Genomic DNA, 13,401 nt, shown 5'->3' with positions numbered 1-13,401 from the left:
ATAGAGGTCCAGAGCTCTACCCTGATCAGGTTGCCTTGGCTGCCCTCTTGGGCCCTCAGTTACCAATTGTTGCACTCACAATAACAAGTGAGTGCTGCATCCTGGGAAATTACTTGGCTCAGGTGCACTGATTCAGGGCCTCCACATCAAAGAACACCTGCTTTCAGCAGAGGGTACCCTTCCCTGCGGCTCTCTACAGGACAGACATTGCTGCAATTTCTCTTCTTGCAACAGTACAAAGATTGGGAGTTAGATGTAGGGGAAACAGGGAAGCAGAATTTATCTCTATTAGCTATAGTTTCAGATAAAAATAGTAGCAGCAAAGTGCATTAACAAGCACAAAGCCACACAATTTTGAAGATCTGAGGTATTTCCACAAACACAAAACTACCTGGTCCTGAGGCTAATCTGGGAAATTCAGTGTTTATTTTGAAAACATCCATTTTTCTTTTTCGGTCATGGTAATATAGAAAAAAACATTAAACCCTTTGGAAAAAAAAAAAAAAAAGCTTCTCTTTCAATACACTCACATCATACCATCAGACCATCCCAGCTATGACTCTGCCTATTGAGCCAGTTTGAACCCATCAGCCAGTATTGGGCACATTATTAATTCATCCTGAACTCTGAGGATGCCAGAGCTCTCAGAGTGGCAGGAAAGGTACTACACCTTGATATTTCTGAATTCTGTATGCTTTGGCCTCAGCAATACGCCTGTCTTCATCAGATTCATTCATTTTTACTTCTTCTTCTTTTTCCTCTGGACAACTTCAAAGATAAAAGACAAAGGTGGACAAAGCAAAATTGGCTATCATCTATTAATCTTCAACACAGTGTTATGTTCACAATAAACAAAACACAACATCAGCAACAACTTTTGCAATAATCCAGAGGCAGGCCATTTGTCAGCCTCTTTAAGAAGCAGTAAGTGGACATAAACCATACTGACTCTTTAATTCTGGTAAGGTTGCATTGTGTAGCAAACGGGTGGCTGGCCCACATGCAGGTTTGCTGTCCTAAGCAGAAGCTTGGGCCCCGTGAGAGGCAATGGTTTCCCTACCATTCTTAAGGCACTGACACCAAGATAACAGGCATGATTCACCATTTCCTCAAAATGGTTGTAGAGACACCTGCAGGACTCTGGAAAACATCCAGTGCCAAAGGCAAAGGTGCAGGTAGCTCAGAAGGATGTCTGATAAGGAGTGGGAATGATCTGCTGATTCAGTAGGAAACCAGAAGGAATATGAGAAGTTTGGTAGAATTGATGATGAGATTTTGGCATCTGTGAACTTTGAGCTAGGAGAAAAATCCAATCTCACAGATGCAATGCAGAACAAAGAGCACGCTGCCGGGAACATCCAACTGACCTCCCATCTGCTTTGGGCTGCCAGGATGAAAACCAAAACTCTTTTCCCCTACCTTTCCACTGCATCTTGAATATGCCTCATCCAATTGTTACGCTCTTCTTTGGAGTTCGTATGGACCTCATACATCTCAGGCCCTGAAGATGAAGCGCTAATCAGAAACATCCCTCTTTCTTCATTGGCTACTTCTCTTACTATAAGCCTCTGAAGGGAGATAACTGAAGGCTTCTGGTCCTGAGGGAAACAGTCACAGCATATGCATAACAAATGACTTTCTTATCAAACATTACACTTTAGGAAGAATATGATTTTTCAATTCATTGAACTAATTCCAGTCCTGGTAAAGTCAGACTACTGAAAGTTTTCAGTAATCAGACATCTTTTTAAGCTATTTTTTAAAATACTTTATACTGTTTATGAACAAATAAAGCACTGGCTATGTGCTAAAAAGTAAATCTCAGAGACTCAATGATATGGAGGCACAATATTCATATAATGTTTATATTTATATACTTTGGGAACTTCATTACCTTTCATATCTTTTATGTGTGTTTACTACTACATTTGCAGTTAAAATTATTCTTCTGTTTGTTTTACAAAACCAGAAATTCATACTTATTTTAGACAACTGAAAGAGCCTGTATCACTTCCCACTTTCACAATCAGATGAGGCATGACACTAAAAATATAATTCTGTTATTTTCATCCTTCTTCATAAAAAAATTATTTATTTTTGAAAATAAACTTAACATTCTATATACTGACATATTAGAGTTCTGAATACACTACCAGGATTTTAGAAAAAAAGAAATTATGTGGTAATAACCTAGATAAGGACATAACTTCTGAGAAATATACAAATAAATGTGCAATGTATATATTCAAATATTTGATAATATACTCACAACAGCTGCGAAGATGTACTTTTGATCCTTTTCTTGTAAGAACAATAGTACATCAGTTAGAAGCAGAGCCAAGGTGTCTTAAAATTTTGAGAAAAGGAAAAGTATGGGTTTTAATTAAAGATAGTACAATTATAGATAATTTCTTATTTTATCTTTATAAAGGGAGAAGCCCTGATCAATAAATATCTCATAGAATCCTACAGTAAACTAAACAGGAAATATCTGAATTAGCCAATGGTCTGCATGAAGCACTTGAACATCACCACTTTGTATCTCCCAGGCAGAGCACCATGCTGGAGCACTGGCCCAGGAAAAGAAGTCCTTGCACCAATGTCAGTGCAGCTTCCCTAAGCCATTCACCTGGGAATGACTTTCTCATGTAAATTTTACTTTGTCTATGCTGTAACTACACTCACAGCACAGTATTATACTGGTAAAAGTATTTCTGGAATAATAATGAGCAGACAGCTTTATAAAGTTGTACAGTAAATATTACTAAGCTCCAAAAAACTCCAATCCCTACTGTGTGATTAACACCAAAAATCCAGTTCTGAGCTTGCATGTAAAAATTGTGCTCCAGGCAAATGTGGCTTCAGAACTTCTTTTCTACGGCAGATGTCCTATTACCACTGATTTTTTCATGAGTTATTTTCCATGGCCAATACTGTGAACAATAAAAATGGGCAAGTAAGACTCTATGTTATGAGATGAAACTGAGAAACAAAAAAACTAAAAGGAGGGCACTGGAAGAAGAAATGCAGTAGAGAGCTTTATATGTGAACTTGTCTTCTTATGCAGATTACCCACAAACCACATCAGCTTCTGGAACTACTCTTCTAGCAATTAGTGGCACGTTTGCAATACCATTACCTCAGACATTCTTATTTGCAATACAGTGTAATAAAGTATTTTCATTCTTAAAACAAACAGTCTTCAAACACTATTTGCAGACGAAGAGTTAAAGGACCTCACTGCTTGGATGAAATACCTTTGAAACGACCAGTCGCTGTCTTCCAGTACACTAAACCTTCATGAAGAAGTATCCTCTCTTTCCTCATCAAGTCTTGCTTCCTAAAGATATGGCCATTTTTCAGCTTTGTGTATGTTTTGTTTTCAGTTCTGCAGAGAATTTCCAACAACTTTTGCTTTTTCTCATACTCATTCACTTTCAAATCTACTGCTGCAATCACATCCTTAATTAGACAAAGAGCTTTGCACAGGTCTTTATGTTCCTCTGTTCCTTCTGTATGAAACAAAAAATTAACATGTCAGCGTGTTCAAGAAAAGAAGTAATTCCTTACTTTCTGGGAAAAATCCACATCATGCAAAAGATTAAACTGATAAATATTGGTAAATATGTTATTTTAAGCTGAACCTGTCAACCAACTTGCTAGAAATATTAGAGGCATCTACCTTTGTTTGACTTGCCTATCAAAAGATCACACGTATCCCAGATTTATTCATCAGCCAAAACAACTCGTTGAATAATTTCCACCATATTTATGAGGTGTAAGCATTCAAAAAAAATTCCTGGCTAAGTAAATCATATAGTATATTACTCTTATAGCTAAGTGAAAAGTACCCTTGAAACAGGATTGCAAATACTGAGGGTTTGCATTCAGACATACAAATTTCTACAATGCTCACTTAGGGGGTCTATATCTGTAAGTTTTTGGTATTGGTAAACTGTTCTACAAAATTCCAGAGGTCATTCAAGCTCTGCTCTCAAACCAGAAAGTGATTTACAAAAAGTTTGCCTAGCCCTACTTATAAGAGACTCCTCCAGAATTAATTCCAAAAGTGCAGATGGGTGTCTGAACTAGTTCTCATCCTGTAGTCAAGGTCTTTTCCTAAAACAAGGATGCTCTTCTGGACTTCTACCTGACTGGGATATCAGAAATCTTCACAGCCCAACCTTGACAAAGCCTACATACACACTGAACAGTAGGTATTTACATTGCTCTGGTTGTATCTTTACAGAGCAGTGATGATAATCTTTCGTTATATTGTAGCTGTACAAATTCCTTAAATTAGAAACGCACTAGGATTTCAGACATGAAGCAACGTTTTAGCTTTTATTCACCTTTTGAGTATTGCAATATCCTTTCAACCAGAACAGGGTATTTGGTGATTCGCTGGGTGACGAGCAAAATGCACTCGGGGATTCCTCGGCGTCGTGCCAACAGGTTACTATTTCTCAGCTGCACAGATACAAATATATACCCTAAGTAGTAAACGCATATGAAACCACCAATTGACTGATAAGAGACATGATCTAAAAGCATAAGAGTAAGTTAAAACAAATGCTGGGTAATCTGAACCATCCCCAAGGAACAGTTGCTGCGCTGAGGGATGAGGTGTACTATAATAGGAATGTGTGTAATACACGTTGGATGATGACAGAGCACTCTAAAATTTGAAAGAAAAATGTGATTTATCAGCTCACTAGTTAATGAGGAAAAACCTTTGCCATTTTGATTAGCTACTAAAACTGAGGTATGGAATATAATTCCAATCCTATATCCAAGTAAAACCTATGTATCTTTCTCCTGGACATTCTGTCAACAGTGATCACGATTCCACATTAACTTACTTTGATAAAATTCTGGAACTTCTTGTTTTGTTGCAACTCCTTGAAGAGATTAACAGCTTCTTTCTGATGGCTGCAAAACTCTCCATATATTTTCTCCATTTTAGTTGCATTTTCCCCTGAAAACTGAAGAAATTAAGTGAATTGTGCTCAATATTGACTCAGACAGGAAACTGTATACCTTAAATTAATGTATTTTGTATGAATAAGGAATTTTATGCTACTTGTTTCTCAAGTTCTCTGTCATTACAGAATGAAAATGGCCTAGCTGTTTCTAGGAGCAAGAAGGGGAATATAAGCTGGAGAAAGCACAAGCGACCTCACTACAGTCTTGCCAATAACAGCTAGAACAGAGCATTTCCTTCACCTCTTTGCAAACATAACTTCTCTGAGGTTTATTTGCTTTTGTCTGATCTCCACACTGCTTCTAGACAAGATAACAGCTCAGTTATTTATTTCAGTGGAGAGAAAACTGACTGACTGAAGATGAGAAGCCACATTCTCCCTATTGCAAGGAACTGAAGCATGAATGGCAAGCCATTAGTCAGCCATTCTTCAGCCACAACAAACACATTGTGACCACTCCTTCTCTAGTGATCAGTATCGTGAGATCACTACAAGAAATGAATGGGTAGTTTCTTTTCCATCATCAGTCAGTTTTTCACACCTCTACTCAGATGTTAGGAAAAGTGAATCCCTTAAAAAACGAATCCATTTTTTGCAGTCCCTGGTATGACAGCAGCCTTCTACCACAAACAGGACTAAGTTCATCATTTTCCTTGTCACTCATACCGCATAGGTAGAAGTTCATCCCAAGTTCGTCGCAGTCACCTGACAGCAATGATTCTTTACTGTTTCACCCTGAATAATCTGGACGGGACAGTTTTTGAATTTTATGAGGCAACTATAGCTGTCTTCTTGCCCACAAATATTTAGAATCGAAAAATTGTTTAAATTGGGAACCTTGAGTATTTAAAGGATTAACAGAGTTGATGCGTCTACCTGCTGCACAAGGATGTCTCCAATTCTGCTGATGACAAAATTACGTTCATTCCCTGCCTCACATGATCCCTGCCGCCTGTCCTTCATTCTGCAGAAGAATTGCCTGTGCATCTCCAGTAGCTCATCTAAGCAGGGGAATATTCTGTTCACTGTACTGTGATCAAGCTGCAGTTCTTCCTTCATCCCTTTCCTGAATATTTCAGACATAATGAGCAGAGTATGGATGTGATGTACTTCTGTTTGCATCAGCTCTGAAGTATAAAGGAAAACAAAATAATGTAGTAATCACCTGAATATGTTGCACACCTTCTAAGACTATAGTAACATTCAAATATACAATTACAATCCCTTTTCATGTGTGAGCTTAGAACAGAACAGATTATGTGAGGAGGAAGACTTAATTTGTCTGGCTCTGGCCCAGTTCTCTCAACTGCATCCCACTGAAGCTGGGGTTGCAACTCCTTGAGCTGGGGATTGGATGACGTACCTTTCAACTCCAAGCACTCTGTAAACAGATTAGGTATGTCTCTAGTAGTCACTACTACCCATTTCTTTAGTTCTAAGACACATTGTAAATTTTATGGCAAAAATTTTCTTTGAATCTTCTTACTGTTTTGAGCTTAATTCATTGTTCTGGACATAAACCATGTAGGTTCCCTCTCTATTTGATACAACAAATTGCTTTAAACCTACACAAAGTTTTGAAATACTGACCAAATATGACATCCTGACGCTTGATGACATCTTTTTCTTGCTTGTTACAGAATATTGGGTCCACAACAAGACTCCAGGACTCTGCCTCAAACTCTTCTGCATCTGTGCAGAGATCAGTCCACTGAGACAAATCCACATCATCTATGACAAAATTTATATTTCTTTAACACCACGTATATGAAGAGTATAGGAAGTCCTATTCAGGCAGATATATTCATATAGTAAGAGGAACACATCACAGGGTTGAACTATAGGTAAGGCTTCTGCAAATATTGGCACTGGCTTTACAACAAATAAGTTTACCAGATGTTAATATCATTAACAAAGTGTTGAACTGCTTTTGCAACAGGAAGTGAAGAGAATAAAAACACCTTACTCTTCTTTTCTCAGATGAAATCCTTTTCATAATTCTTTGCTTGAAGAAACTTTTCAAAATTTAAAAATAAAATCCAACATTCCCAACAGCAGATGTCCAGTGAGTGATATCTACACCATTCTATGTGATTGAATTCCCTTCAGCTTTGAAATTCAGTCTCACACCTAGCTACAGAAAAAGCCTATTTCTATTCACTTCACAAGGCAATGTAACTATTGTAGGAGGAAATTCACCAGTTGAATGAAAGACTTTGGGGCTACTGAGGAAATGCAAGTATTGTAGGTCTACATTTTGCAATGGACGCTGTCAAAAGAGTTGGTTGGATGGGTGCAGAAGAAAAGTATATTGCTGTTCTGGTTCTGCAAGAATGGCAAATACATTTATTCCAGTTACTTTAAAATGGGAACAACATACTAAAATATTCTAAAAGTTATAAAATAGTTATAGGGAAGAAAAGTTCTATTTTAAGACTAATATGTCTATTTTATCATTTTAATGAGGAGTGCCATTGTAATTATCAAAAATAAGCGCCCTTCTTTTAGGAGATGAAGTGTCTTCCTATATCAGTTAAGGGGTTTTCTATTTTGCACTTTCCAATACAGGCTACAAGATATAATATCTGTGCAATTCTTCTCACCTTCCACCATAAAAGCATCCATTGAAGAAAAGGTCCCTAATGCTTGTAACATCTCTTCAGACTGTGACTTGTACCTCCAAGGGCTAGTCTCAGAGTCTTGTTCAGAAAATTGCGTAGGTCTTCTACTGCAGAAAAAAAAAATCACATATTTTTTGTGGTTTCAATTTTCACAGAAGTGCTGAATAATGTATTTAGCATAGTCTCCTAGCAGCTGACCCTCTACCTTTCGAAACTGGCACTGGGGACACTTTTAGACAAGAAGTAGGACTGTTGTGAGGCTTCCCTCTTTCCATAAGAGAGTCCAATAGGCACAGAGGAAGAAGGATGCACCGAGGAGAGCACCATCTGTGGAATGTCTCCAGGCAAGGAATCTGTGAGGCAAAGCACAACACAACATTTTGACAAACAACCAAGAGTATGTCATCAACAGTACACTTAAACTCATGCAGGAAAATGTTATCTGGTGTTCATATTGACCCACACCAAACATCAAGAATGTCTGCTTGCTGAGGTACAAGACCACAATGCTCTCTCATGGAATATAACAATAAGCCTGTAGGCAAAGTGCAATAGCTCCATCATGGATATTATTTTATAAGAAAATAATCTCAAATCATACATGCTCTAACATTGCAATCTGAACACAGGTGCATAAATATTTGTGCACAAAGTAAATTACATACTCGGACAGAACCGACTACATTTATTTTTGCTCTGACTGAAAATGTGGTAAATTTCCACTTGTTTTAGTAGCAGATGAGTTAATTCAACAGTAATCTCTTCAAAAATTCTGTTCATATTAGAGACACAAATAGTTTCTTATAGATATTGACATGAAAAATAAAAATACAAATGATGCAGCAAAGTCTGTGCTGTCAGTCCCATGATTTTTAACCAAGGTTTAACTTAGAAGGGTTAGGTTTACACCTAACTTACTTGTTACACCAGCTTGGGGCTTGTTTTTATTACGGTACCTCTCCTGGGATTTCTGAAAGAAGGATAATTTTTTTTAATTGTATAGCTGATAACACATTTAACAGTTAAGTCAGTAACTCTCTTCCATATACCATCACACCAAGGGCTATAAAAAAGTAGTCCTAAATTATGGTCCTGATTTCTTCCAATAACTAATTTTATTAGTTATTGGTAGATAACAATATTCGAAGTAGAATACTATTTGTACTACAATACAAAACTTTATTCTAAGCAGAGTCACTGAGTTACAACATTCTACTTCCTCTATGTGAGTATTGCTTGTGAAGGCTGCAAGAAAAGTGCACATTCAGGGCTTTATATTCAAATAAGCTCAAAGCCTTTGTGGCAGGACGGTATCTAAGGAAGCCTGGGTACCAACGGCAGAATCGATCTCCCTTTCAAAGCAGACTTTTGCAAAACATGTAGAAAAATTCTGCTGTGCTTAGGTATGTACTTCATTTCAAGTGGGTCAGTGAACATTTTCTGCATCTCATTCTTGTTGAGATGTTGATGGGTGGTGGGGGCACCTCTTGGCAAATAACCCACCAGCTCCAGTAACTAAAGGTGTCAGTTCAGCTGTCTTAATGCCCTAAAGTTGCCCAGAAATTTGTGCAAGGCTATGACACGACAATTATAACCAAAATTAAAACCACTTGATTTATGGACAGTTTAAGGCTTGTTTGTCTTGAATAATCTGTATGGAAGCATGCTCTCCTTGCAAGCCACCATGATGCAAAACCTTGCTACATCAGAAAGACTCACTCCACTAATTTGAAAAATGACTCATGTCACTGTGGCATATTTCTCTGCAAGTCCCATTTTATTTCAAGACGGTAGAAGCCTTACACATCTGGTTTTTAAAATTATGTCTTTGCCATGATAATCTCACCATGTATGCATTTCTACTTAACAGTTAAGGCAGTATCCATCAGATCTAGCACTGATTTTGCCCTGTCTGTAGTGGCAGCTGAACACTGGGAATGACTGCCTAGGCAGGCAGCTGTGGAATCACCTTCTCCAGAGATTTTCCAGAATGTGTCAAACAAATATCTGCCTACATTGCTACCTAGAAGTGAGACTGCTCAAGGGTGAGGAGGTCACCTCCCAGGGCCCCTGTCACCTGTGCTTTCCACTGTTCCAAACATATGGGACCCCCCCTTCTACACAAGGATCTCTCTATGGTTTTGACCTTTTCTTTTCAATCCCTTTCATAACCCTTCAGGCACACCATTTCACAGTTTGAGCTTGCAACTCTTCAAAAATATAAATACCTCTTCAAATTAATTTTTGATGCCCTACCAAAACTTCTTCTTTAAGCACAGTGTTTGCTCACATTAGACATTTTGACACCCTTGCAGCCCTTTGCATACTGAGTTTGGGCAGGCTGTCTGTATTTTCTTTTTCCATTCATGATGTTTTCAGACCCCTTGGAAAGCAGGTATGCTCCAGTAAGATCACATAGGAGGTTACCTTGGTGCACACAGGAGCATGCTCCTTGCAGTTTTTATGTACAATCACGTTGCAATCTGAAAGAGAAGGGACATTTCAAAGCCTGGCAACAAACAAGGCCCCCAGTTTGCAGAAAATGTACCCTGAGGCTTCAGTTTTTCCCTTCTCCAGATTCAGTTACTAAAGTAGTCAGGAGGATACTTTGATGTGCAGACACTGGCTAGGAAGAGGTTTCTGTCTAATGAGCTAGAGCTAGAACACGGACTGAATCTGCCACCTGCTGTCCTTTCTCCCTCTCCCTTGTCAACCTCAGCTCAATACATAAAGTAGGTACATCCAAATATAGACAAGGTTTCTTTTTCAAACAACACACTGAACCAGGATCTGAAAACAGCAGTCAGAACACTGTAAATTCACATGCAAAAGCCAGCAGCTACTTACAAGAACACTGCAGTGACTCTTTTCCTAGGAGGGCCTTTTCGCAGACCATACATGGCATAACTCCTGGGAAGGTTCCATTTGTAAAATTGTGTCTGTTAAGTTTCTCTTTATCTTTGGTATCTTTATTTTTTGTCTTCACCCCCAACAGCAGAAGCAGGAAAAAATAAATAAATGAAAAAAAGATACTCAAAAAAAAGATAAAGCGATTCAATCTTCAAACCAGTAAAATACTCCCTTTTAAGAGCAAATTATTCTAAAACATTTATTCCCTGTCCTGGAAGACTTGCAACAGCATACTGTACTATTACACCCAACATTGCTGAAGTCCTAAAATGATATAGGCATTGCTTTCACTGGCAGCTAAGCCAAGAAGCATTATCAAGGAAGACTGGCAGAAACACATTTAAATGCCTAAAAAAAGGAGAGGGCCGGAAACTAAAATTTAAACGCAGTGTTATTGACTCACTGCCCACACAAACAAATATCAGTGCCTACATCCCCTACTATATACAGCTCATGCCTCTGTAGTTAAAGCCACAGTTATGCAAATTTATACAAGTTGTCTTTAGATCTTAGAAGACTTCAGAAACAATCTATTTTTAATGAGCAGTAAAGAAGTTGATAAATTCTGCCTATTTTTACAGTACTCTTTTTAGCATAAGTATACTTATAGTCTACTTGTAGTTACTGACAGTTATTCTTTAGGAGAACACACAGACACAGGCCAGTGTATGGCTGCGGGACCAGAAATGCATGTTCATGGCCAGTGCTGATGCTCTTGAAGATATCACCTCACACAACCATCTTCACATCCATGCAACATTAGGATATCCTGGGGCACAGGAGGGCATAATAGGGAGCCTGTAAAAATGCCAAAAGGCCAACTGGAAAAAGCCTGTAGGTGAAATCCATCTCTCAAGTTGCTAAGTGATGCCATTAATCTAAGATGTCTCAAAATCAAATTACAAATGTTCTAATGTACCTTCCATACTATGTAAGTTTGGCTGTGCAGGCCTCAAAACTCCAACTTGTTAATGCTAAGCAGTGCTTACTCATGCAAGAAGTCCCATTAACTTCAAAGAAGTCAAATTCAACAAATTACGTACTTAATTACCTATTGCGAGCAATTCCAAGAACAGGTCCATATCTCTTAATTTTATTTAACAAAGAAAATTATTTCTTAAATGCAATTCATAGAATTAAACTTCTGCTAAATCATCAAATGAAATTACTAGTAACATAAAGAAATGGCAGGGGAAATACTTCATATTGTTCAGCTAAGGCTATTGTTTAAAAGGAAAGCTGGTATGAAGGCCATTTCAGGGTATCCTGCACATGTTTTAAATTTTAAAAATAAAGGTAAAAGATTCTTCCTATTACTCTTGTGGTTTTGTAATAAACAAATTATCTTTACATGAAAATTTAGATTCTCATCTATAATTCATTTAATTGCAGTGACATAATTATACATAATAGTATAAACATAAATCCCAAGTTACCTTGTATTTATTGCGTGTGCTGGTCATTCTGTTCATCAGAAAACTGAAAGTCCGACTCACTTTACATTTTTCAGACTCATTTTTTGAGGGTACAATATATTTATTCCATTCCTCCTCCTGAATCCTAAAACAGAGACCAGTAAAAAAACTCATTCCAGAGGGAACAGCCCCTTTTTTAACACACAGCAGAATCTCGATGGTGCTTGTGTCACCTAACATTTATAATTACATGTTTTGTTGTGGGTACAGCAGACATTATGAAAAAAATTGCAATCCCTCTATAAAAAGGAGGAACTCTTGCCCATGGAGCACTCTGTTTGTGCAAGGTGTAACAAGCTTGCCTAGATTATAGTTGGTATCAAAAGCTCCGTTGCTTTTACTGCAGTGGTTTGGATGCTCCTACAGTGGACAGGAGCCGCACAGTGGACAGGAGCCCATCCCTACTTAGCACATCCCACAGTGGTGCACAGCAAATCCCTGCTACAGGATGTGTGCAGTGAGAGCCAGGTTGAGCTTGGCACAGGGTTTAGGCACGTGCCCGCAGATGGCCTTGACAGGGAGGGCTCCTTTAAACCACTGCTCACATCTTGGCTAGAAGGGGTGCCAGCGCCTCTTCCCCGCACGGCTCCCTAGATGGCAGTCTTGCGCAGCGCCTTGTTCCCCGCACCTCCACGACACATACCCGTACTTTTTCTCTCGGGACTGCTCGGGCAGACTGTATGCTCGCTCTGTAAGACAAAAACAGCCACCAGGCACTCAGACTGCAAGGTCATCAAGTTTATTTGAAACTCACAACCTCCATCAAGCCATAAGCTCGCCATTAAAGGGTTGCAATGTCATTTGAAAATTAGGAAAGCAAAAACATACACACGTGAGAAACAGCTTTTCCTAGGTTAATACCACAAGCTTTTAGTTGACAGAATCTGCCAGAACTGAGATGGGTATCAGTAAATGCTAGTCTCTGCAAACAGTCTGTTTTTAAGAATAACAAAACACATTTTTTTTTCTAAACAACACAGACTTGAATGATTGATGCTTCATTTTGCTTTTTGTCATAATTTGTTGTAAAATATCTTAATGACATTCTTCTAACATTCGTAATTACCTGTCTTATGCAGCTTCATCTACAGTATTAAAAAAATTTAAATCCCTCTATGCAAAGAGGAATACTACTACCCTATGCACTGCACAGGATGTTTAATGTGTTTGTATCCTCTATGATTCTATGATCCTAGAAACAGAGGACTCAAGGAGATACTTTTCACAAACTCTCTAAAATGCAAAAAAAATAGATAAGATATTCAGTTGAGTTGTTTTGGAAGAAAATAAGCCCAAATCTATAGAGACTGTTTTCAAATTAGAAGCCACTCCATTTTGCAGACAGTTTTAGGAAAGCTATCACAGATATGGTTCAGAAAGATTCCCAAACACTTGCCTAAATCAAAGAAT

At 38.2% G+C, this 13,401-nt stretch overlaps 1 protein-coding gene across 4 annotated transcripts in view; it reads right to left on the bottom strand.

Moving 5' to 3' along the window:
- ARHGEF28 (Rho guanine nucleotide exchange factor 28) overlaps window positions 1-13,401 on the bottom strand; it is a 113,183-nt gene that overhangs the window by 30,694 nt on the left and 69,088 nt on the right. For 3 of the 4 annotated variants that reach the window (XM_039384546.1, XM_039384547.1, XM_039384545.1), the window contains exons 6-20: window positions 12,635-12,680; window positions 11,953-12,076; window positions 10,454-10,586; window positions 10,034-10,089; window positions 8,525-8,576; window positions 7,812-7,959; window positions 7,589-7,713; window positions 6,576-6,716; window positions 5,862-6,112; window positions 4,863-4,985; window positions 4,353-4,470; window positions 3,258-3,512; window positions 2,270-2,346; window positions 1,420-1,598; window positions 671-768 (exon numbers count right to left, since the gene is read on the bottom strand). In XM_039384546.1, the coding sequence (XP_039240480.1) occupies window positions 671-768; window positions 1,420-1,598; window positions 2,270-2,346; window positions 3,258-3,512; window positions 4,353-4,470; window positions 4,863-4,985; window positions 5,862-6,112; window positions 6,576-6,716; window positions 7,589-7,713; window positions 7,812-7,959; window positions 8,525-8,576; window positions 10,034-10,089; window positions 10,454-10,586; window positions 11,953-12,076; window positions 12,635-12,680 (1,926 nt within the window). The remainder of the gene's footprint in view (window positions 1-670; window positions 769-1,419; window positions 1,599-2,269; window positions 2,347-3,257; window positions 3,513-4,352; window positions 4,471-4,862; window positions 4,986-5,861; window positions 6,113-6,575; window positions 6,717-7,588; window positions 7,714-7,811; window positions 7,960-8,524; window positions 8,577-10,033; window positions 10,090-10,453; window positions 10,587-11,952; window positions 12,077-12,634; window positions 12,681-13,401) is intronic. The other variant, XM_027709986.2, reaches the window with a different exon arrangement.

This window comes from Pipra filicauda, unplaced genomic scaffold (genome assembly GCF_003945595.2).
Source record: "Pipra filicauda isolate LSUMZ 115617 unplaced genomic scaffold, ASM394559v2 scaffold35_size7292922_pilon, whole genome shotgun sequence".
Lineage (NCBI taxonomy): Eukaryota > Metazoa > Chordata > Aves > Passeriformes > Pipridae > Pipra > Pipra filicauda.
This window is presented reverse-complemented; position numbering and strand designations above follow the sequence as displayed.